We start from the raw sequence: 25,681 nt of genomic DNA, 5'->3' as shown, positions 1-25,681 counted from the left end.
TCTCGCGAGCGCCTGCGCTCGGGCTTGTCTCCGTCCGATGTGGCAGTTTGGGCACATGTTCCTGGGAAGTGGTGAGACGTGCATAGTTTCTTGTATTCCTGTGTTGGGATTTTGGTCAGTGCGCTGATCTTCCGTACGGAATATCCAAGACGCTCCAAGAAGCAGCGTCCCGCTATTGTGCGTAGTAGTCTTTACTTCTGGCGTACCAGGTGGGCCTCTATCGATTTCCCGTGCGATGTTGTACACCCCTGTCTGCCTGCGGGTATTCCAAGCAGTGAATTGCAGTACAATTAAGAACATTAGAGAGATATGCGTAGCATCGTTCCACAAGTTATTTCTGCACCAAGTTTTCCATTTAATTCCACGACACTTATCAAAAAAATTCTAAGCCCTTGCTCAGGAGCGTTTTATGTGGTCTTTTGGGGGAACACACAAAACATATCCAGGCTAAATATCTGTTTGCGACTGATGCGTCCTTTTGTGACGAGAGATCAGGAGTCGTCTTATTCTTTCCGCACCTGTGTTGGTATTTCTCTTTCCTACTTCCTCATTTTAAACCTATTTTTGAGACCAAATAATGGCCATCAAAGTTGCTCTGCTGAAGTTTGCATGAAATGTGTCAACATTGTTAATTTAAGAGATTCGCTATATGTGTGCTGAATGCTTGCTTGAAGAACAGGCTCGAAAATACTGCCAACATTTCATTGTTTAGCAGCCCTCCGAGCTGCAATTTAAGAAATAATTAGTGCTTTTGGCAGCAGGATTACAACCTCCATATTCCTAGAAGAGAAAGAAAAGTTCGTTTCGACTGATTGATTGATTGATTATTTTAATTGTGCCGCCCGCTTTTTGGTCCACCCTCCGTGATGGGTGTGTGCCACATTGAGGAAATCATCATCACCCTCCTCCGGGGCTATGCTAACTGTGGGTATTCAAAGCAGTGAATTGCTGTACCACATATTTTTGAAGGTGGTAATGAATAATTTTCTTTAATTTTCAGTGATTCTCGTAACACACTTGCAATGGACCGATGCATTTATCAAGTGGTTAACCTGAATGCATGCTGCCATATTAAATGTAATCTTAAACGCAAAAACTTCTTTTTCTTTTTGCCGCGTGAGCACGGTCAGCTCGTGGTCGCGAGCACGACGGCCGCGAGACGAACGCGTTCGTTTTTCCAGGCGACCGCTCACTTGCCCAGTGACCATCGACGAGCCTCGCTGTTCGCACCTGCTGGCCCCTGTCCCCACGGAGAAACACTAGTGCGGGCCCATGTTCGAGATGCGGGGTGACGACATGGCGCGCGTCGTGTCGGACCTGATCCGGGAGAGGCTTATCGAGCCGTACGTGGACGCCGACCTGAGGTCTTTCGATCTGTCAATCGACCATCGCAACCAGACCAATGACACGGTCACCCTGGATGCCGCCCAGGCGCTCAAGGTACACAACGTGCGCGGCGTCAAGTGCGCCACCCTCAGGGTCGAGAAGGACGTTCTCGAGAAGTACCACTTCAAGCGCACGTGGATGTCACCCAACGGCGCCATTGGCAACGCCCTCGGTGGTGACGTGTTCCGGAAGCCCATCGCCTGCCGCAAGATGCCTCCGCTCGTGAAGCAGTGGCGCAGGCCCATCATCATCGCGCGCCACGCGTTCGGCGACCAGTACAAGGGCCAGGACTACGTGGCCCCCGGATCAGGCACGCTCCAGAACAAGTACTCGCCTACCATGGGAGCTCCCTACAACAATCACGTAAGTGCCGGCAAATTGAATACGCGGCAGGTATACAGGCACTTAAAGGGCAGCTCATGCGTCGGGTTTGGAATTGCAAACAGTTTCTCACTTATAAAACCTAGAGGGTAATCTGGCGCCACCGTCTATGCGAGTTTCTTAAAGGGCGTTGTACCGTCATCGGAATGGCGGGATATGTGTCTGCGTGGCTTGGGCTGGCTAAATAAAGTTAAAGCATAATAAAGCTAAAACAGCTTTTAACGTGCTGTTTCACCAGGAAATAAATCATTGTGACATAGGGAACGGTGCTAGCCAGGCGCGTCTTCAAAGTTTCCTTGCTCTCCAACCACGATGTCAATCCAAAGTCACAATATAGTGGCATTCCCAAGCATACCACAGCTCAGGTGCGCAAGATTTCCCTCTAGGCAATATAGTGATTGCTTCACAATGAACAATGATTGCTTAACAATGAACGAAGCAATCGGGTAATATACCCATTGCTTCGTTCATTGTTAAGAAAGAACTGGCTGACACTATATTGTATTATGATTATGTTGTCACGACACAGAAACAATGCATATCGACACAGTTTCGAAACTTTGAGTTAAAATTCAAGAAGCCGGTACAGAAGGCCTTTGCATTACGTGTCAATATTGTGTACTGCCTATGCATGCAAGGTGACATACATATTCGTGTTTAGTGTAAACCACGTACCGTACCTCTCGAGAAAGTACGTACATTGTTACTGCGCACTGAAACACTGACGTCAGCAGGCAGCACCCGCTTTATTTTGGGCGAACCAGCGCCCAGGAAAAGAAGTAACACTCAAGCACAACGGTAGCGCGAGCAGAGTCGGCGATCGTCGGAAATCTGATCTGCGGGTCAAGCGCGTCGGCTTTTATGCGTGACTGGTCGAACATGTTCAAGGGTAATCGCTGGCGCCCGCGTGGCTTCGAGAAAGTTCTACACAATTTGCGTCACGCATATTGTCGCGACGGCAAAAATACCCCCCACACTACCCAAGAAGACGATACGACGACGACGAATACTAACGCCGACGACGTTGCCCGTGCCGATCTTCGCATTCTCATAGATGGACATCACGTCACAGCACTTGTTGATACTGGCGCAGACTTCTCAATCGTGCGGCAGGAGCTGGCCGACCGCATTCGGAAAGTGAAGACGCCGTGTGCCGGGCCACACATAAAAAGTGCCGGTGCCCAGTTAATGGAACCAACGGGAACATGCGCCGCTCGGATCCACATCGGTGATTCCAAATTATGGTCATGTCGAACTCCTGAACCCTAAGACTCCAGCGCGCCATACGGCCAGATGGATCTTTCAAGGTAGTCGATATAATCAGACTACGAAAAAGCTTTTGGAACAACAGCCAATGGATAGAAATATCGATAACATTCTAGAAACTTCCTATACATGCAGGCGCGTCGTGCATGGAGGGATGACGTTTAACATTTGTTAGCCAAAGAAAGGCAGTGGCCGAAGAGGCAAAGAAGTGAACAGACGACGCGCAATACAATGGCCCAATCTCGTAGCGACCGTCGCTTTTCTTCTCACGCTTTCACCACACCTTCTTACTCGCGCGCTCTTCGCTATCGCCGCCTTTCATTCCGCGCTCCGCGTTGCTCTTTGGTCCTTCGCTATGGCGCTCGTTTACTCGGCTACGCCGACGCTCGTCGCAGGAACGGGCTTATAGAAGCTGCCCTCTAAATGTAAAAGAAAAACCTAAGCAGCCTCGAATTCCGTTTGCGCACTGTCTCACACAATCAGTGACGACGCTGTGCACTGAACGGGACACCAATGGAGTCTTTCGTGCCTTACCCTAGCTTTAGTCAAGATCAACGACAAAACCAGCAAGCTATATATATAATATATATATATGTATATGTATATAAATAAACAAACTCTTCGACCACTTTATAGAGATCTATTTTCCCATTTTCCCCAGCAGCAACAGCCCGTATATCATCGCATCGTTTATGCCACGTCGTCAGAATAGCTGATCGCCCACCCTACACACTTGCGCAAGCTTCGCCCGACACAATTATCTAGTTGCTGATGTGTCAGGACGAGTAATATTAACGAATAATAGTTGTCGCATATTGTTTACAACTTGGGTACACACCTCTCTGGCTAAGCTAATTTGTAAATCCTGCCTTTGTTGCATTTGTTGCTCTACGAACCTGTTCTTGCAATCATCCCGGGGTGCATTCTATACTACCAGGAGACGATTGCGTCTCCTGGTAGTAGCTAGGTTTAACTTGGCTATGTCGCAGTTGAACTTGGTGTTATCAAGTTTGAACATGGTAGCAGCTATGTTCGGCCTTGGCTATGCCTGAGTTGAGCTTGGTTATGCCAGGTATCTCAATGGTTATGACGCAATCGACGGTGAGCTTCGCTGTGTCTCGAGCTTTGCGCGGCCTAGTGCAAGCTTTGCCGTTTTTTTCACCACCTTTAGCATGTGCAATACTGATTCGACACGCGTTCAAGTACCTTACAGCAACAATATGTCATGCCCCCCAGTACCATGTATACGTAATTAAGCACACGCCTTTCCTTTCCATGTATTCCCTGACGAAGGCCGGACCCCGGCCTGGGGCAGGTAGCATAATTCTTATCGTTGAGCTGGGTTATTCGAAGTGGCGGATGTTAGTAACACGAGAACTGGAAACACATATTCAACAAATTTTAACAATTCACTAATTAACTTCTTAGTTAATTACTTTACGACAGATATTGCAATTGGCGAATTGTAGCTAATTGCTACAATTTGCAACGAGAAACACAAACCCGTAGTGTGTAGCTAAACTGCATTTACCGATCGACAAGCTGTGCAGGCCAGTCGGAGCAAACGACGCATCGCAGCAGGAAAGCTGATGCGCGGCGCGTGACGAAAGGCGCGGCTGGAAGCGCCGGTAATTCCATTTGACAGCCGCTGCGGCCACGCCAGCCAGTGGACGCGCATAGGGATCTTAGGGTTGGTAATATCGATGAACGATTAATCAATTAAAAGTATCCCGCAAAACGATTAATCTTCATCGATGTCGACCTTTCATTTAATCGACTTAATCGATTAGGACTGTTCGATTAATCGTATTCGAGAGTGCGACAGGAGTGGCACGAAAATTTTGAAATCGTACTGGAATGGCGGCCCACGAGCAGTGTCTGTGCGGCTGGGGTAGACCGACTGTCGACTGTCTTTCCGAGTCCAGAATGATGCCAATCTGAGCGCTTCCCCTCTCTCCGCCTCCCCTCCCCCACCGCACACGCACGGTGGGGGAGGCTTTCAAGCGGAGGCTTGAAATGCCCTCACAATTCAAAGCAACCCAGTCGTTGATCGTAATGCCACTCCTAGTCCACTAAAAATGTTACGCAGCATGCACGCCTGCTTAGACCATGCATTTCACATAGCGATGGAGTTCTATATTCTCGCATGCTGGTTGTGTGCCATTCAAAGTAGGTGTCGGTTTTACCCAAACATGCCAGCCAATTGACATTCCTTCGCTCTGTAGAAAAGATTATGTTCTTTTTTTAAAATCCTAAACCACTGACTTTCTCTTTTCCCCTGTGTACATTGCAATTTCTTGCATATTTCAGCTAAACTTCACCTTTCACTTTTGCCACTTTTATTAATTCTTCTTTAACTGCACTGTACTGGGACTCACTAGTGCAATATAGCTTAATAAAGCGAAGCTTCATATGTGTGTAGTCGGATACAACTTAAGTCGACATACCCGCCGGGGTGGCTCAGTCAGCTAAGGCGTTGCGCTGCTGAGCACGAGATCGCGGGATCGAATCCCGGCCGCGGCGGCCGCATTTCGATGGAGGCGAAATGCAAAAACGCCCGTGTGCTTGCGTTGTAGTGCACGTTAAAGAACCCCAGGTGGTCAAAATTAATCCGGAGCCCTCCACTACGGCGTGCCTCATAATCAGAGCTGGTTTTGGCACGTAAAACCCCAGAAAGAAGAAGAAAGAAGAACTTAAGTCGACAGTGAAGCCCCGCCCACGCCGTCATAACCGCCAGCCACTGTTCCTCCGCGAGGCTGCAGATAGTTCGTACTTCGAAGTTTCCCTGTTACCTAAATGAGGCGGTAATACAAAAATAACATTATAAACGCTTAATTTTATACGGTTTCACTCAACTATTATTGTAGAAAATACAAGTACAAGTACAGTCGTATCAAGTATGGTGCCAGTTTGAAAACGTCGGATGACGATTTTGTTTGCTTCTGTGATTGGCTGGCGGAGTAGCACAACCCCGCGTGGTCCGTCTGCCTTTTTTGCCAACTGCAGTTTTTAGAGTTCTATCCTAGTTTAGGCGAAATCGTATATGGCTAGGCGAAATCGCCTGTGTACACAAAACTATCGTCATCAGCATTGGCTCGAGCGTCGTCGTCTTCTTCCGCAGCTGGCTCGTTGGCGCCCCTTGGGTTGCGCTCGTGCTCGGCATGCACTCGTGCCACTGCTCCCGCGTTCGTCGTCGTCGTCTGCTTCCATAGCTGGCTGCGTCGCCGCTGATCGTTCCAGCGTAGAATTTCACTTCTCTTCTGTCGTCGTTATGGGGAGGCAGAGTTTATACGGCGCTATGAGCAATTGCTTAAGAGGGTATGAGCCATTCATTGTCTTACGTGACGGACAAATTTAATTTATGAAGCAAGTTGATTTCAAAGAATCGCAAGCGGCAGTGGCGGGCGAATGCTGCTAACCAAGCCGCCGAGCTAACTCGAGACATCGAACGCAAGCGACAACGGCGAACTACAGGCATACCGTCAGTGACGTTCTCTCCGTCGCAGCCGAACGTCTGTGTAACCTCATAATTGAGAAATACTTTAATGAACCCTAGGGATGAACCTAGTGATAAATACTGGGGCCGCACGTATCAGCTTCGCTGGTTAACCATATTCACGGAGTGAAAGGCCCGACGATTTTTTTCATTCTGGACTAAGTACCCGTTTTATAACATATATTGTTTATCTTGTCAAAAGCCACTAGTTACAACTATAGTTAGTCTTTAACAAGGTAAAGATTACCTTTATCAAACGTGTATACACTTGTGTTTCAAACTTGGTTCCACCTCTCAAATATTAAATAGGGCCATACAAAAGTAGATAACTGCGTTTCAGCCTTCTTGAAAGTGCCCGGAGAAAATTTTGATGAATCAATGAATCGATGAAAAACCCTGCATCGAAAGCGATTAATCGATTAAAGGTTAAAACGATGAACAATTAATCGTTATACGAATAAAATAATTATTCGACCATCCCTAAGGGATCTGTGAAACTGAAGTAGAGTGACATAAAAATACTCCCGATATTCTAGGTCACTCTAGCTGAAGTATGTCTTTTTACTTGCTGGCAACGTTTCTTGGCTATGCAGCAAAAGCTACGGGGCAATGCTTCTGCACATGACTGTGTTCATACGCAATGTAATCGTGGCGAGGGTATCACAGGTTTCGGCTTCTCCGACCTCGCCCAACTTCTTTGCTTTAGTGAAGGCGGAGACACTTAACTCAGCGTGAATGAATAAATGTTTAAACATATCCGATATGTACCGAGTTTCAACGAGCGAGCACTGCAACCTACGTCGAAACCCCGAAGCGGCCATGTGACCTTGGCGTCGGTTGGAAGTTTGACGCGCAACCGGCGCTGGCGTCTTTAGAACCGGCGCCGCAGTGAGCTCGCTCACTCGACTGCAGTTTGTACCACATGCCGACGTTGCGATTCCAGTGGCTTCACTTTGTATCCGCCTAGACCCTGCAAACACTTGCTTTGTGAGCTTCGACGGCTTTTTGCTGGTGATGTTCGTCACACCTACTCATGGAGTTTATTGGCAGGACTGCAAGCAACGACACTCAGTCGACGAGGTGGGCGCCATATTACATTTTAGGAATGCGTAAAACATGCGACGGTCTCGCATGTGCGTAAAATTGAAAGGGCGAGCTAAAAACACAATAAAATTATAGTAGCTGACCTGTGCATGTTACCTATTATTTCGAATTTGGTGCTGTAAAAAAACAAAATAATATTGTTTCTTTTTGCCTACGTAAGAAGCCGTGAAGAAACCTGCTGGATATACTTCCAGCAGCCGTGAAATAAGCGAGCTGGGCTTCCGTATCCTTCGCTTCATAGCCAAGAAAAGTTGTGCGCAAGTATATAGCATGGAGTTTCATACAATAGTTACTGAATTAAACATTATGGTATATTGTCGGATGTCTAAACGCGTCGTTTTAGACTTCACGTAAAATAGAGCAGGACTATTCTTGAAACAAATGCACGGCTTTGAAATTTTTCGATTAATTTTCTTCCAGAAGACTCCTTTGCAACACAATTACTACCACCGTCAACATGCAGAAAGCAGCAGCAACGGAATAACGCGCGGGCAGCGCCAGCGATGGCGGCGCCACTTCTCTTTGCAGACTAAATTTCAATCAATCGCCCGCGAGCACGGTGTAAGAACATTTAGGTGTTGACACTGCGCGCGCGCGAGCGTCCAGAATATGTTGGGCAGCTCGCGGCGCACCGAGTAGCTCTGTTGCAAGCCGATAGATGGCGCCGCGTCACAGTCCCGCTTAGCGGCGCCGGCAGCTTGACATTGCTCTGCTTCCGCTAAATTTCGTTCATAGTGGAGTGAGTGAAACTCAAATCCCGAAGGAAATTCGTTATTTCAGATGAAATTATAAGTATACCAGGCTTAATGCATCGCCAACATGAAGGTTCCTTGTGCAAGGCGTGAATGACATGAACACGGATCCATCGGGCAGCACTCAAAACCCACTCAAGTTACGCTCGCGCGCACAATTTGTTTCGTCCGGTCCAGCCGTTCATCCAAGCATAAAAAAAATAAAAGCGTTAGCCCACGTGCTTCCCCTCGATCTGAAGAAAATAGTGACTGCACCGAAAAATGTATTTCATGCTTATCGCTGCTTCCAGTCACACTCAGAAAACCGTTCAAGCATCGTTGCGCGAATTCAGTGTGGCCGCGATATAAATTAAGAAATGAAACGGCGCAAGCTTGCGATATGCAATGTACTAGAGGAATGTGGTTGTTCATGGCTAGAACTTATGATGAGAATGCACATCAGCTATGTAAAAACTCTCAAATGGGAATTTATTAGGTGGGACGAAGGCAGCCGTCTTATCTTGGATTACAGAAAGAAGGCTGAGCAAATGCCTTTTTTTATTTCAATTCCACTAAACATAGACCGCGTATATTGTTCATTTGGCTTACGGCCATTGAGGACTGAGTGGCTCTTGCGAGATTTAAAAAAAAGAGGTGACTTTCTTTTTTCTTAAATTGCATATGGAGACATGCCAATGTAAGCGTGTCTGACAATGCACGCTACAGCCTGTCCACAAATACACTTACGCCCACCACACAATAATACAATAGACATTTTACTTTTTTTATTTTATTGCAAAGATACTACGAAAAAAATCATGCATAAAGCAGCTCGATAATTTTAATAGGGAATAACCATCCCAGAAGATTACGCTCTCATACACTCCCACAATTAAAAAATGTTGAATAAAAACATGCAAGCGTGTAACATACACCTCTCGCGCATTGTAAAAAAAAATCAGTAGGCAGTATGGAACAAATTTCAAAATTAGGCACACATCTGCACAGAAAACAGCAGTATTATACAGGGTGCACAAAGATTTAAAAATATGCAAATGTCACGTAGCTGGACAGAACCATAGTAATGTTGTTGCCGTCCATTGGAGATACTGAGATTTTTTTTACATTCCGCCTAATTGCATACGTATTTAATTTAATAACGAACTTCTGAAATAATATAATTAGATGAAAGGGTCAATGAGAAATTGTAGAGCACATGAAAAACTCCCGATGCAGCTTTCTATTGCTCACTACGCGCTACGTAGAAGTGTTTTTGTGAGCGTGAGAAGCCCACGAATACACGCAAAGTTCCTCGAGCGGCCAGTCGTGCGGCAATTTTGCGTGCATTCGCGTGTTTCTTACACGCTCGGAAAACACTTATATGTATCACGTATTGAGCAACAAAAAGCTGTATCGAGAGTTTTCCGTGTTGCTGTACAATTCTGTCGTTCACACTTTTTATCCAGTTATAGAATTAGAAAAGTTGATGAATCAATTATAAAAATAATTATGTAATTAGGCGGAATGCAAAAAAAAATCATCTGAGTACCTCCAAGCGACGGGAGACATTACCTTGGTTCTGTATAGATACGTGACATTTAAATCTTGGTGAATTTTTAAATCTTGGTGCATGATAGTTAAGCTGCCCAGTATATATATTGTACATGCAGCAAAATTTGCACAAACTACTGTGGCACACAGGAGGTTCTTTCTTCCGCGGCGGCTTTCGAGCTTTATTTGACCTGTGAGGTTCTTTGGACGGTTCGGAAATAAGGCGGGAACCCTTTTATCGAGCTCCGCGTATATGCCGTCGATATCGTATCCCTTGAAAATTGGTTGGCACAGACATGGTCGGTAGGCATTAGTATTCGGTCTGCTCTCATGTTTGCACGGCGCCACTGCTCTAGACGATCGCTGTCGGACGGCGCTTTGAATAAAGGCACACGCTCCGCACAAGTCCTGTGTCCAGAATTTCAGTTCGGAACGAAGCACTTTCTAGCCATTTCAAACGCCCCTCAGAAGGCCGCTGTCACCTTTGTTGAGGGCGCCCTGGCGACAATAACCAAGCACAAGCTCATGAAACGCAGCACGAACAAAAATCGTGCCTTCAAAACAGCGCGGTCGCACATACAAGCAGGAAGACGAAGCAGCGGCAGTAGCGGCAGCACGCGCCTTTCCGCCGAGGCTGGGACCGCATTCCGCAGCGCCCTCTACGGCGGCACCGACCGAGCTGTAACCGAGCCGGACATAATCTGGACGCGAGCGGGCGGCGCCTTTGCGCGCGTTGTGGGGAGAGTGTGAGCACCTCTCCGGCTTATTTTTACACCGTTCCCTCGAGTCAAGAACTCCGGCACAGGGACACAGCAGCATCGCAGTGTTTCGGCAGAGTGAGAGAGTGATTAAGCGACCGCAAACTAAGCTTACTTTTCCCTAGTTTCTACGCTGTAGTTTTGCTTTTGGTTTGCTCTTTATGTCGATGAAGTGGAAGCGTCAAGAGTGAAAGACACACAGCAGAGGCCCACCCAATGTTTGTCAGATTTTTCACCTACACGCCCTCGTGCTCTCACTTTCACTACGTCTGTTTTACGGATTAAGGAGCAACAATCTTAATGCTGCACATACATGCAGCGCGTACGCCAGACTTTCCTTATGGCATGAACCGGCATAAAATTGTGGGAGCGTACACCGCGTCCTGTGACACGCAGTCTTCGGGCGGTCAGTAGTCGCGGGCTTTGCTAGAAAGAGAAAATTTTGTTCTTAAATTAAATAGTCCCAACTTTTACCCCCTCCGTTATTACGAAGTGTCATTACAGCTATTACCAGGCGAAGTTAAACGTTGAATCTCTCGAAGGAACGATCGCTGGCTATGGACGCGACAAGTCCAACCTGGAGTGATTGCATGCCTAACACGTCAGGGATTGTGTCTATACTAATACTGCTGGTCGGGCGCTTAAGTGCAACTGGGTCAATCTCACAGCTTATTGTGCCGAGATACTGACTGGTGCCCTTTCTCTTGACACCTGTAGGCTTTTTACCTGCCCGTGCGCGGGACTTTGCGGGAGGAGTTGGCATGCAGCTCCCCAAGGGGGAGTGCCTCGAGCTGCACGCCATGCCAAGATTCTACCAGGTGAGGCCTTTGGATCGAAACTTCCTTCAGGGACGGTAGTGTCCAGCAGCACCTAACGGTCTGGAGCAAGCCAGCATACTGGGACAATGTCACTGGCTTCTGTGACGCGCTTAGTTTTAAGTCTTCAGAACAGTGCAATGAAAAGACGAAAACAGTCTACGAGGCTATGATGTCAGACATTTGAGAGTAATACCTTTCGGGCAGCACATGCGAAAGCAACAAAATTTGCATAGTGAACAGATCGTGCTTCAATTACTGAATGCTGTACATGACCATGAGATATGCCTACACAAAAGGGAACAATTTGACTGTTTTCGAATAGTCAGCTTGTCCGGTCACTACATTCCCAAATGACATTGCCTGACATTTGGTTTTTAAAAAACGCGATAGCCTTAAAGGGGCACTAAAGAGAAACGGGAAGTTGCGCTTAAATGGTAGATTATCCTTTCACGATCACAGCCATACCATTCTTACTGTAAACAGATGTTTAATAGGCGAGAAAATAGCGAAAAACTGAAGGATAGGTGCTGACGCCCCTTCGAATTTCCCGCACTACACGTTCTGACGTCGGAGATTACAAATGCAGACCGGTCGCGATTGGTCGAGAGCGATTTAGCGCTGTTAATAAAACGCAAAATGAAATACATCTTAAACGTACATAAACAGCATTTGCCAACTTTTTTAACCGTTTCAAGCGAGGAAGTACAAGTTTAGCACAAAATTAAATAAATAAGAAAAATGGCATGGCGATACATGCGGCCGTGTTTCGTAGTTTCGTTTTTGGTCAATGCATCGTCGCGCGCCTGTTCCGCTCTACGGTGTTTGGTTGCGTGTTGCGTGGCTCGAAAAACGTTGACTTGCGGGAAACAGCCAGAAAATGCTTCGTGTGTGTAGTGTTGAGGGCTGTATATATGGCCCAAGGCGCTTGCTCAGGGGCAGCGGCAGTGTTGACTCGATTGTGTCCTTTCATGTGGTGTCGCGCGGTCAGCCCTGGCTCCCCGGCTTTCGCAATGGCTCAGTGCTCTGCCGAAGATAAAACGGCAAAAGAGCCAGAGAAACCGATGGTGTGCTCTCTGCATTTCTCGCCCTCGGATTATGTGTATAATCCTGGCCTCGGAAAGTATCTTGGCGTGCCCCAGAGGCCAGTCCTTTCTCGAGCAGCTGTTCCCTCAATGCGGCTTTCATCAAAACCCCTACCGGTGCCCCTGCAGCAGCAAACTGGCGGCTCGGTGAGTGCTGAATGTCATTAAATAAAGCCACGAAATAACCATACCGAGTACGTGCGCAACTTTCTACGCTTGATCTGTCGGGAGCATCGTCGCCTGGCGGACCGGACGCTTCGCCTAGAGTGTACTAGACAATGGACCATATTCTAGTACACTCTAGCTTCGCCTTCCGTCGACGAAAACGAAGCTCTCCGCCGGCGCGGCCGGCGGCTCACCGCCATCGCACGCGGAAACACCTACCGCTCGAGCACGGAGGATCATTTCGCGCTCCGTTTCACTGAATATCGCTGAAATGCAGTCCTGCTTCCCTGGCGAGCTTTTCGTTGCAAGGTTCAGCTGCAGCAACGGTATCCATCGCGGCGAACGCAAACGCAGCGACTATGCATGCAGCCATGATGCATCCAGTGCCTCGGCCGTTTACCCTTACAAAAATTTTTGTTGAGAATGCATTGAAATATCATTGGTCAATGTTGAGTATCTTATTGAGCATTCATTGGGAGTTTGTTGGGATATCATTGAGCAAAGTGTTGAGGGCTCTTGAATATTGGCCACTGAAATTTTATTGAAACACAATTGGGCAAGTCAATGTTGAATAGTTGTTGAGTTAGTATTGAAAGCACATTGTGCTTAGACATATCATTGTGTAATTTCTGTTGAATTTCTGTTGGGTTTCCATTGATGCAGTCTTGAAATGCTGTTGTGATTGTTCTGTTGACCATTTGTTGAGTGATTATTGACACAGCATTGAAAAGTACATTGTGCGCCTGTTGAGATGGCATTGATATTTCGAAAATTGCCACTGAAATATCATTGATATTTTGTTGGGCTTGTGGCATTTTAGTGCACTTAATTTTGAAATTGCTTTGCTATTTGCACTTGCATGCCCCGGTGCCTCTTCACATAACTTTCCCTAATCCGAACGGAAGCAAAGGAGCGACTGACATATTTCATGTACCCTAATATGTAATATAGCGTGCACATGACACATTATTACAGTATATAAGGCACAACTGTATGAAACCTGAAGACACATACTAGTGCCTACAGTGCTATTAAGTGTAAGGGAGCAGAACTATAGCACACATGCTGAAAAAATGTAGCAAAAGCGTACACATGCCTAGTTAAACTCGCAACAATTTTTTCTGGAAGATATACAACACCACCTGCACTTACAGCATAAAAAAGCTTCCTGTGCCTGTACAGCACAGCACAAAGCAGGGTCATGAGAACTGAAAAGTAGAACTTAGTGGGTTTAAAACTACGATGATGATGGATGAAATTGATAAATTTTACAAAGTTATCACTCTTATTGGCTACCTAAGGGACTCCTTGAACTTGACCTACAAAGATGTACAGCAATGTTAAAAACAAACGGAAGATGGAAACCTATAGCCTTCTTGCAGAATAAACAATGCAAATAGCTTATGTGTCACAATTTTACGAGCACTTTGGCAATTTGGTGTATGTACAGACTTGACAAACAGCAGCTCAAACAGAGATGCGAACGCTGAATTAAGAAGAATACACACGAATGCTCACTCAACTTGAAGTTTATTACAGCAGAAAGAATTATATTTCACAATTACAGCAGAAAAAAATATATTTTGTAAAAACAACAGTCAAGTGACTCAAAGGCAGACCTTAAGCATACCCTTGTAACTAACTTTGAACACATGAACTCTTGGCTTGCATGCATAAATACAAAAATGAAGACCACTGGATACCTTACAGTAAAATGCTTCACACACCCAGTAAACACTCACAGAAGGGTTTACGGCTGCCTGTGAGTAGGCAAAATAACAAGTAAACTGGAAACAAATGACTGCATGTATATATACAAAACACCTGAATCGTGTTTTTCAGAGGTAAACTTCTAAAACATTTGTGCTGTAAAAGCAGCTTACCTCCCTGGCATAAGTCAAGAACTGCACAGTATTTCAAGACAGTAGAGGCTTGGGCTAGTCGGTGCATACTCGAGAGGGAAACAGCGCAAAAAAACACAAGACAAGAAGGGACAAGAAGCGCTGGTGTGTGTCTCCCTTCTTGTCGGTTTTTTCGCGCTGTTTCCCTCTCGAGTGTGAACAGTATTTAATTTCTTGTGTTACTTTGGGTACGGAAGAGTTTACTGGTGGCATTTTCTAATTTAGTGAGCTCATCAGTGAATTTTTTCTGGACTTGAACAAAGCTAATGAAATCATTTCTTTGGGCCTTTTCACCCTACACAGCAACTAACTGGTACCTCGGTCAATAAAAAGCTAATGCAAGGCTAATACTTTCAATGATATAATAAAGTGACATAAAATACACAGACAACTGGAGTGACACACAGCTAACGCAATTCCCAACAGTGAAATAAATGGTCACCTGCATCATCAAAGAGCCAGAACGACTCATTATAAAGCATGAGAAAAGGTTTCAATAACTGTACAGCCAGATTGGAGAGCTAGTAAAAAACGCAAATAAATGCACATACAAAACACCATTTACCACACTTGCGCACATAAATATATATTCCACCAGCATTTCGCTGCATAAAATATATAAAAGTTGCGACAAAGCAGTAACTGAAAGACGGAAGGAGCTGCACTACCCATGTTGAAAAAAATATCAAAAGTGACATACATGCATATTTAATCTGACAGAAAACGTCTTTCCAGCTATATATTACAAAAACTGTACAACAACGTTAAGAACAAACGAGATGAGAAGCTATACCATTCTTGCAGAAATGAATAGTGCAAATAACTTCATGTATCTCAATTTTACGGATACTTTGGTAATTTGGTGTGTACATACTTTACAAACAGCTCAAACAAAGATGAGAACGGTGAAATAAGGTAGGAACACACAATAATGCTGACTCAACTAGAAGTTTGTTCGTGACGACAAAGATATTAAGCACACTGGCCAACTTGACAAAGAAATAGCCATGCATGCGTGGCAGACAGCCCGGTGCAACAAAAAAAAGGAACAAAGACGTGTTTTGTAGTATAAATATGCAGGTAAAAAAAACAGTGAAAGATGTCCTATAAGTGATACCACCAAACAAGGAGAGCTCTTTTAAAAATCCCAACTCTTTCCCATTAAGAGCAACAGATAGCTTATGCATTTGTCTTCTTTGCAATCAATAAATAAGGCTTCCATAATTTCTCTTGTGTTCTGGTCTTTGTGATGAAACAATTGTTCGTTCTACCCCTTACAGCAGAAAACACAATTTTGTTTAATCACAAAGGCCACGCATACATGGTTTCTTATCTTTGTCAAGTTCCAATGTGTTTACAACCTGTCTTCAAGAATAAACTTCTAGTTGAGTCGGCGCTTGTATGTGTTCCTACTTATTTCATTATCCTCGTCTGTGCTGCTGTTTCAAGTACGCATGTACCACTTGGTTAGGCTGATAAACATTCTCACAAGAAAAAGGAACTACCTCCACTCACAAGGTAGCCAATTCTTTACAACTAAAAGGCAGAACACATCGAAAGTAAGCCTTCACAGCGTCCATGAAAGTAAGTCTTCACAGCGTCACAGCGTACACCACAGGGCAGAATAAAAAATAGTTAAAAATCCCACTTGACGCAGAGTGGCAACAGAGATGCGAGCTTCCTGGTGAATCAGCCGCAGATCAATGGATGTCTCTTGCGAGAAACGACGCCAAGCTGTTCTTGACGAACGACACGTAGCACCTGGGCATTTGGTGCATGTGTAACCTGTAGAGAAGGGAATGTAGACAGAATTAGATAATGCAAATTAAAAATCTGTCAACAAATATACATAACCACGCACTAAATATTAGTACACTACACTGGCAATTAAAAATTTGCGTCTCTTTCAAGAGGGCCGTCGCGAAAATGATGAAATGGATTGTTACAGTAAATGTTACCAAAGATACGCACAGCGATGTTTGTTTCACACCGGTGAAATATATTCCCGGCTCTCTCACAACACGAAAGACCATGCTATAGTACACAGCCGATACCAAGCAGCAGTCCGAATCTTCGGGAGCAGCAGGGCAGACCTAAAAATTCGCCGAGAGCGATGCGCGCGCGAGCGTGCTAGTGAGAACCGGCACCGCTTCTTTGAAGCTTAGTATCCGCTGCTGCGTGGCTAAGAACATTCCGCGCGATTTGTGTGCCGCGCGTTGCGTACGCGTCCTGTGCGCATTGCACGCTTGCGTCTGTGCAGTGAGCTATCTTCATGAACGTGCCATTCCTCGCCGCGCTAACGGTGCTCGAGTGCGGCGCTTAGCTTGAGGCGCCGATGAGCCGTCTGGCGTTCCTTTCGTTTCTGCAAGCAACGCACATTCGAGTCGGCCCAGCTCAAAGAGGTATCAGAGAACGGCGGCGCGCTTGAGTTATCGCCTATTAAAAGCGTGCAGTACGCCTTAAACGGCAACACGTCACGTTTGATAAATATGCTTACTGCGGTTGGGGTGGCGATGTGTGATAAGGCAAGCCCGTCGGCGGCTTTGCCGACGTCGCCACCACGCCTCTGTTCATTTACGATGTGTATCCGTGTAATCATCGCGCCGATGCAGGACTTATCGGTAGGCTGTTCTCCGCACATACCGAAAAGGCGAAATATATTTTGCAGCACACCGCGACATTAGCCACAACGCAAATAGAGGCGCAGTTAACGACTACGCGAGAAAATGTGCACACTAGCCTTAAGGTATACGATGAGCCACTACAGATTAAGAATATTTTTTTAATATCGCAGTGTCGCTCCAAAGGCGAAGCATCGATTGCGATAGCAAATTAGTAGATAATATTACGAACATTTCAATCGAAGCAGCGGCGGCAGCAAGCGCTAGCTTCGCGCGCTTTCGCTCCAGGGCATGCGGTTTGCCTGCAGAAAGTGAACGGTGTGCTTAACATCTCACGATCGTCCAAGTGAAAAAAAAAAAAACGCGGCTATGTGCTCAAGAAAACGAAATCACACCTGTGTGCAGAAGGTTAGGCTGCGGCTTTGTTCGCCTTCCTTCCATCATGAATTCTGCCGCGCAACTGATCTAAACTGCCAGGCTCGAACATCGCCCGAAGACCAGTGGCTGCGTCAGCGAACGCCTTCAACGGATAAACATCCCACTTATCATCATAGAGCAATTTCACTAAAACTTGCGTCATGATGTCCAAAAACAAAAGAAAAATGCTTTCAACAAAGCGCGCGCGGCACGAACCACCGCACAAGTTCAGACGAGTGACAGAGTCGAAAACCGGTCGCAGCCTCAGTATCGTATTAAGTTAATAAAATCGTTCCTACTAAAAATAACCACTAAAATCCATAAATAATGATTGATAATTTTTGTTCATAGAAAACATAATAAATTTTGAAGGAGAACTCAATTTGTAGCGTAAAAAAAATAATACGATTAACAAAATTGCGACTACGAAACTAACGGCACACTGCATACCGTTGCAAAGACTGCTCACAATAAAGTCACGCACGCACGCACACACTTAAACACTCATGCTCAAACACTGGTTTGGCGTTCATTGCGTCACCTATGAGTAAAAGTTATTACTAATATCTTTATTTTTGTGAACAATAATTTGTTTAAGTAGTTTGCAGAACGTTTGCAGATGACGCGGTAAAAAGTAGGGCATAACGTGGGCGCGTAACTGTTGTTTGATTTCTTTCATTTCTCTTTGGCCTTCGTTTGTTTCACTGAACATAGGAGAGCTGCAGGCTTGGGAGGCTTCCATGGCAAGAATTTTATCGCATGCTTCTGCAAGGCGAGTGTCGGGAGCAGCCGCTGAGACAGCGATTAACTGCGTAATGTTGCGGCTTTTGCTGAATCCGAAACTCTTTCAACGCGCTGTGGTCTCAAAGCGCGTTCGTTGTTGATATCTAGTACCACGGCCGTTGGATAAAAAAAATGTATTATGCTTTCGAGACACAGGGTGTGGCACAGGAAATTCTAAGACCTCTGAAGTGTATTTACAGCCTGTGCGCGCTTGCGTCCTACGGCTCGCACAGCGCGTCCGATGCTCAAAGGTAGCGTCGTCGCTTGTCGGCGCCTGCCTTATCGTCATCATCCGCGCTGCCGCCGTGTCTACTTTTGGGGAACTCCAAATGCACGCAGTCACCGTGTTTGCAAGTGAATTTCACATTCTTTTGCTCCCTAAAACGTGCGCATTTTGGATCGCACCTGTGGCTATGCCATATGTTGTATGTTAAAACGACGATGGCATTTGTACGCCGGCGAGCAAGTCACTCGTGGGCGATCATGAAGATGGTTCAACGTCGCAGTTTCTACGTAGCGTAAACGGCTACGAAAGCGGGCTGGCCCCGGACATAGTACAGTCTAAAATGGCGCCTCAAAGCGCGAGCTGTCGCAAGAAGACGAGGAAGTTACATGGGGCGCGCGCGCCGAGCATTCAAAGCGCTGACTGGTTTCGGAACGAGAGACGTACGCGTGCGCTCGTGGCCTAAAGTTTAGAGCACCGGGCTGCTGCGCTCGAAGGTCAACGTTCGGTGCCAAAGTCGGTCACACACTGTTTTCTTTTTACGAAAGCGAGCCCAAACTAGAACCTACGTACCTACCGCAAAGCGACAAGAATTAGGCAAAGAATGCTTCTTAATAAAGTTTTGAATTGTCGCCTTCATATGCAAGTCCTAATTACTATATGCTAAACTCAACTGCTACACAACAGAAAAACAACTACGAAAATCAACACAAATTACTCAATAAATTATTTATTGAGAAGCTCTCAATGGTAATATCATTGTGCAACTGTTGAGCGAACTCAAAGACTTTAGAGACTTTGTTGAGAGTCCGTTGATTCAACAATACCCCAACAATACGTCAATAGAAAATCAACAGTCATTTTTGTACGGGTACGCAAGCGGTGACGTATCATGGCGCATTCTGATTCGCCGAGAGCAATGAAATCTGTGACGACACTGCTTCAGCGCCAAATCTGGGGTGAGAGAAATTGAGGAAGATATACTTGGTCATTGTTTACGAATTTCTCCGCTTATAACTCATATTTTTGCACCCAACAAAAACTGCATGCATTCCTGAAGGTCCCTCTTTTATTCCAGCTGAACCTCCTGTTTCTCTTTAGTGTCCCTTTAAGGGCCTCGTGTCGCAGAAAGTCCGCTGTCAGCGTCCGGCGCCGGCGTCACGTGAGCGGAAATTCCTGTATATATTTAGGTCTATGTATATGCCACGCCATGCTATAATGACATGCGCTATCATCACCATCAGCCTATATTTATGACCACTGCCGGACGAAGGCCTCTCCCTGCGATCTCCAATTCGCCTTTTGCATTGCGCTGTGGCGCCACCTCAGCGGGCTCCGCGAGAAGCAATATGTACGGCGTCGGGGCCCCGCGGGACGCAGAGGCACGCTGGAAGAAGAGAGCTGAAATGGGTTTGTGCATTTGTCAGTCGTTGTAATTTTTGTTTTGTGTGAGTGGCCGCTTGTTGGGCAGGATGCCTAGGCCGGCAATGACTCTGGTGCAACTTAGAACCGCAGGTCGTCGAAATATGATGACGGGATTTCGTGCAGCTGCGCCGACAAAACCAGTCACCGTGCGATGTGCCTCCGAACGAATACATCGCACCGTAACGCGATTGACACAGCGCCTACGCTTGCATTCCTGTTATTCATATTTATTCGTTCCGAATATGAGTCCAAACATGCTTCGAAAGTTGAAATGCACGAACGTGAGCATTCGCCAGCCGCCCACATAAAGTTTAAGCTGGGGTCGATTCCAGTCAGCGGAGGTATATAGCAGCCGAGTTCATGCATTTGCCACTGTTTGACCTGCACTGAACGTACGCTAATAAGATGATAAAAACTACTTTGATAGCTGACTCTTCACCACAGTGGCCACAGCTCTTTGAAGGGGCGACACTGCGCCCAGAGTATTTATGCAACGCAAGAACGGCGCATTTGTTTACATCGGCACGCGTACGGCCACCGTTCGCTGTTCGCTTCAAGTAAAAAAGAAACCGTGCACCACTCACACGAAATAACGAGGAAACGTTCAAAGCATATATGAACACTTCTCATGCACATATCAGAAGCGATCGCACTGAGACGAGAAGGCATGAACATCCCGGACACATTGAAAACGGCGACAACGACCACCTAGCCGCACTGGCACGCGAAAATTCCGATGCCAGCCGTACTCGCGTGGCAACGAGCGGTGTTGTTGCTTACGATGCAGTATCGAAAGGGCCATCACTTGTTGCCTGTTTAGCATAAGAGGCAAACTGTGTTTTCGGTAACTACTAAATCTGGCAGCATAAAGATACTCGCCGTAGTTGCCCTTAGTTCATGGAAGCGCCGGCGACTGCGACCGACAGCCTTCGTTTCGTTCAAGAACGGTGCCTGTACCGAGGTATTAGCACTGCGCCGTGTTGCGTCTTCCCACTCTGTGTGTGCATCGTACTATGCTAAGAGTGGTTCACTTCAAGGCGTAAGGTCAGTACTGAACTATATTAGCAGTTTCTTTCGTCGCACTTGCTTATCCTATATTTCAGGTCCGCCGGTAGCGGACGAACCCGTAGGCTGTGTCAGGCCTAATGAAGCTGCCTGAAGGAGATCGACACCGCCTCAAAAATGATGTGGAGGACTGGAAAGGGCTGTAGATCATGCATATTAGCGTCGGAAACACGTTTCGGCTCAATTTGAGCGTCAATAAATGAAAATACATGCACGATCGCATTTGCGGCGATATTCACGTTGTCGGTGCGATGTTCTCGCTCGGCGGCTGCTCGCACGGCGATCAGAACACTGGTTTTGTCGGCGTCGTTGGTACGAAAGCTTATCACACTACGATCACTCGCTGTCGTCGGTCGCTTCTTCGTCATATACTTGTATGACAATTTAGGTCTCCCACTGGCACAGTATCACAACTACAGCCGGCCGAGCGTTGGCGCCGGCGTGAGGTCGACTTCTGACGGACATCGGTGTCGTCTCGGTATATATTGTGATGTACCGGACGTTAACCGAATATCGCTGTGAACAGATGAAGTTTCTAGCGAAACACAGCGCAATACCGCGTCGTCAACCGGCACAGCGCCGACAATAAAGAGTTCGCGTGCTCGACGGCTATGCTGCATACGCGTGCGTCGTCAGCTGCACGAATCACCGACGCCGTACAAAACGTATTCGGCACTCGCCGCTAGGGTACAGCGCATGCGCACTCGGGACATGCAAAAACCGGATTGCCCATGTCTTGCACTAGCTGATTCCAACTTGCGCCTGCAAATTCCCTAACTTCATCGCCCCACCTAGTTTTCTGCCGTCCTCGACTGCGCTTCCCTTCTCTTGGTATCCATTCTGTAACTCTATTGGTCCGCCGGTTATACATCCTACGCATTACATGGCTAGACCAGCTCCATTTCTTCCGCTTAATGTCAACTAGAATATCGGCTATTCAATCCGTTTTTTCTCTGATCCACACCGCTCTCTTCCGTCTCCTAACGTTAGGCCTAACATTTTTAGTTCCATCGCTTTTTGTGCGGCCTTTAACGTTTTCTCGAGATCCTTCGTTGACCTCCAAGTTTCTGCCCCACATCTTACCACCCACAGAATGCAACGATTGTACACTTTTCTTTTCAACAAAAATGGTGAACTCCCAGTGAAGATTATTGGATGCATACCTTATGCACTCCAACCAAACTTTATTCTGTAAATTTCCTTCTCATTTTTACTCTCCCCTATGAATAATTGACCTAGATAAACGTACTCCTTTACAGACTCTAGAGGCGGACTGGCGATCCTAAATTCTTGTTCCCTTGCCAGGCTATTGAACATCATGTCTGTCCTCTGCATTTTAATCTTAAACCGCACTCTTATACTTTCTCGGGTAAGTTCCTCAGTCATTTGCTGTAATTCATCCCCATTGTTGCTGAATATGACAATGTCATCTGCAAACAGAAGGTCGCGTAGATATTCGCCGTTGATCCTCATTCCTAAGCCTTCCCAGTCTAAGTGCTTGAGTACTTCTAAGCATGCAGTGAATAGCATTGGAGAGATTACCCGCCGTGGATGCTCAGTGGCTATGGTGTTGGACTACTGAGCACGAGGTAACGGGATTGAATCCCGGCCACGGAGGCCGCATTTCGATGGGGGCGAAATGCGAAAACACCCTTGTACTTAGATTTAGGTTCACGTTAAAGAACCTCAGGTGATCCAAATTTCCGGCATCCCCCGCTACGGCATGCCACATAATCAGATCGTGGTTTTGGCGCGTAAAACCCCATAATTATTTAGCATTGGAGAGATTGTGCCTCCTTGCAAGACCCCGTTCTTTGTAGGTATCTTTCTATTTTCTTGTGGACATGCACTATATGCACATATAGCGCATATATGCGGCTATATGCGCATATGCATACATATCACATGGGCTTCTATCACTAAAATTGGTCATGCCTTGTCTTACATCCTTGACAAAGTCATTCCACCGAAGTGTGAGAATGACGGCCCACAAACATATGACATGAAACAAAACACCGAAAGCGCATGCCTTTTACGTTAAATCTCCTCAGACTGAAACATTAAAGGTGCGAAATTATTAAAGAAACCAGAAGACGATGTAATTTTTCTGGCGCGGCTATGCACAACCTCCGGCATCGGCCCACGCATGAGGCCGCGTTTCTACCAGAAAGCTCGCCTCTGTGCATAGCGTTCCCCGCCAGCGTTTCCCGGTAAGCACTAGGGTTACATAAACTGTAGTTGCCGGGAAGCGTGAGAAGCAGTCAGGGATCTTTGAATGCTGTCGCGTTCGACTCAGAAAGGCGAAGCTTAAGCGTCCTCCAATATTTACGGTAGGTAGTATGGATGCATGCGCATGGTGCGCATGCATCCATACAAATTACTTCTGAGCTGGACTGAAGAGGTAGAGCGATTTAAAGGCAACCAATATATCAATATTCTGCTAGAAATTTCGTTCAGAGCTCTATCGGGCATTTAATAGGAATGAAAATGAGGACATTTGGACGTCACTTCAGCATCAGTCTACACTGTAGTTTCATCATTTCCGCACACCTTTCTACAGAGGAAGTTCTGGAAGTTGGCCGGATTTAGTCATGGCTAATTTTTGAATGCCTTCTCCTAAACAGCCTCAACTTATCTTACGCAGACACTATCACATCTGTGTGTCACCACCTGTTATTTGGTTTCATATTATATCTGGCTTACTTAAGTCCCCCCTCACAGTAAGACAGCTTTTCTTGATATTTTTATTTGTAATTGAAAAATATCGATTGACTAGAACTACCCTCTTCATAAAGACGCTGAAGAGAAATATATGGTACATACCACAATCGCAATGGTTCTGTGGAAGAGTCGTTTAGCTACTTGGGCGTGAGGTCGCACATTCTATTCCTCGCAGCCGCCACTGTGATGAGGATCGAATGTGAATGCTGTTCAGTTACAGAGGTTCCATTGCATATTAAGAATCGCAGTTGGTAAGAAATAATTTGTAGTCTTTGGCTACGGCATCTCTCATAGTCCCTTTGTTAAATGTTAAACCACATCATTCAGTAAATCCCGTGTTGTCCTTCTGCAAATCTAAGTATGCCAATGTTGTTGTTACTGGTAGTTTGGTAAGCCGGAAGAGAAAAAAGAACAATACACATGTATTGGCGTTGCTTCAAGCTTCCTACACCAGTTCTCTTCGCCGCAGTACATTTCGGCAGCGTATGTTTAGTGCGAGTTAATTGATCGTCAGGAAAAGAACAACTTTACGGCATTGAAAAGTAGGCAGGCTCAACTTCATCGCTACTTTAGACATTTCTGCAGCATGAGAGGCTAAACACATTAAATTCATTTAGGTAGAGCATTGGTATTACCACTGTGGTTGGCGCTCACTGTTAAAGAATGCAGTTTGACATTTTCTCTACTAGAATTCAGCCTTTGAGTGAATGCATGTGTAGATTTAGAACGATCTTCTAGCATAAAATGCATGTATTTATCGTTAGTGTATGTAAGGTAGCTCGGTAATCCAATCAGTAATATGGATTTTGCACGTGCTATGTAAATACCTGTCTGAGATTGTTTGAGTGATGTAATAGTTCCTGAGATAAAGCAATATGTGTCATTTAAGACGCGACTGCTTATGCATACAATCTGGGCAGGTGAGGGTTTGGGTGAAAATTGACATGGAACTCGTTCGTGAAAGTTGTTCATGGAAATGATACGATGCGGGTTAGTTGATAAGTATTATGATTGAATGCTTACTGAACGAAAAATGAGCATGGTGAACACAATTCTTTGTGCTCATCGATAACCACACTTTTTTGGGCTCATTGCCTTGTGAGATCGTGTAAATAAACGCACCGTTCATTCAAATAGTGTTTACACAGTCGTCATGGCCAAGTTCAAACTGCAATTTGTGATAGTGACGACTGCACACCAACACACTACTGCCCTTTGGGTGTCTTTAGATGAACATTGCCTTTTCAACTGTAGTATGCTTTTAAAAACGCACACAGTCCTGTCTATTGCGGCAGGCCCTTGAAGATGCTGCTGCCAGCCAAGCTTCAAGGACAGCTGCCTCCCAGCAAAGTCCTGGCCGTAGGGGACCTGTTGCAGGCCAGCCACGGAGTGTGTATGTTCTTACAGCGTGGCCACTGCCAGCCAGCTCACCTTGCGGCTTTAGAGACTCCAGAAACGAGTGGCTCCACCAGGCGAGTGGCACACGCAGTTGCACTTTGAGCTCCTGCTGCAAATGCTAATCATTTGCTTAGGTTCAGGGCCTTTGTCACGGAACTGGAGGTGGTGTTTAGTGGCAGTGCCAAGATAACACATGGATATAGCAGTGACTTAGGAGAGCAAAAATTAAGCAAACTCCAGTTGACATCTACGTAATGTGAAGCATGCTTGCTTTGCTAAAGAACAGAAGCTATGAATCGTAATTGCTCTGCAGCGAACCGTTACTGTTCTTGCGATGTGTGTATCTGTCTGTCTGTCTATATATACCATATGTGACGCAAGCAGGAGTT

General features: G+C 46.0%; 1 protein-coding gene across 1 annotated transcript; it reads left to right on the top strand.

Annotated features, from left to right (window-relative positions):
• Positions 1-1,272: 1,272 nt before the first annotated feature.
• Positions 1,273-25,394, top strand: LOC119435217 (isocitrate dehydrogenase [NADP] cytoplasmic). The gene is made up of 3 exons (XM_037702135.1): positions 1,273-1,749; positions 11,391-11,491; positions 25,190-25,394. Exons 1-3 carry the CDS (start codon positions 1,273-1,275, stop codon positions 25,392-25,394), a joined length of 783 nt encoding a protein of 260 aa, XP_037558063.1.
• The last annotated feature ends 287 nt before the right edge of the window (positions 25,395-25,681 follow it).

This window comes from Dermacentor silvarum, unplaced genomic scaffold (assembly GCF_013339745.2).
Source record: "Dermacentor silvarum isolate Dsil-2018 unplaced genomic scaffold, BIME_Dsil_1.4 Seq536, whole genome shotgun sequence".
NCBI classification, from domain to species: domain Eukaryota; kingdom Metazoa; phylum Arthropoda; class Arachnida; order Ixodida; family Ixodidae; genus Dermacentor; species Dermacentor silvarum.
This window is presented reverse-complemented; position numbering and strand designations above follow the sequence as displayed.

What these genes read in the sequence shown, in the direction of transcription:
- LOC119435217 (XM_037702135.1), top strand. Translation starts at nt 1,273, where the DNA reads ATGTTCGAGATGCGGGGTGACGACATGGCGCGCGTCGTGTCGGACCTG. An exon ending in GAGCTCCCTACAACAATCAC is followed by an intron (nt 1,750 to 11,390) that starts GTAAGTGCCGGC and finishes TGACACCTGTAG; the next exon opens with GCTTTTTACCTGCCCGTGCG. An exon ending in CCATGCCAAGATTCTACCAG is followed by an intron (nt 11,492 to 25,189) that starts GTGAGGCCTTTG and finishes CTATTGCGGCAG; the next exon opens with GCCCTTGAAGATGCTGCTGC.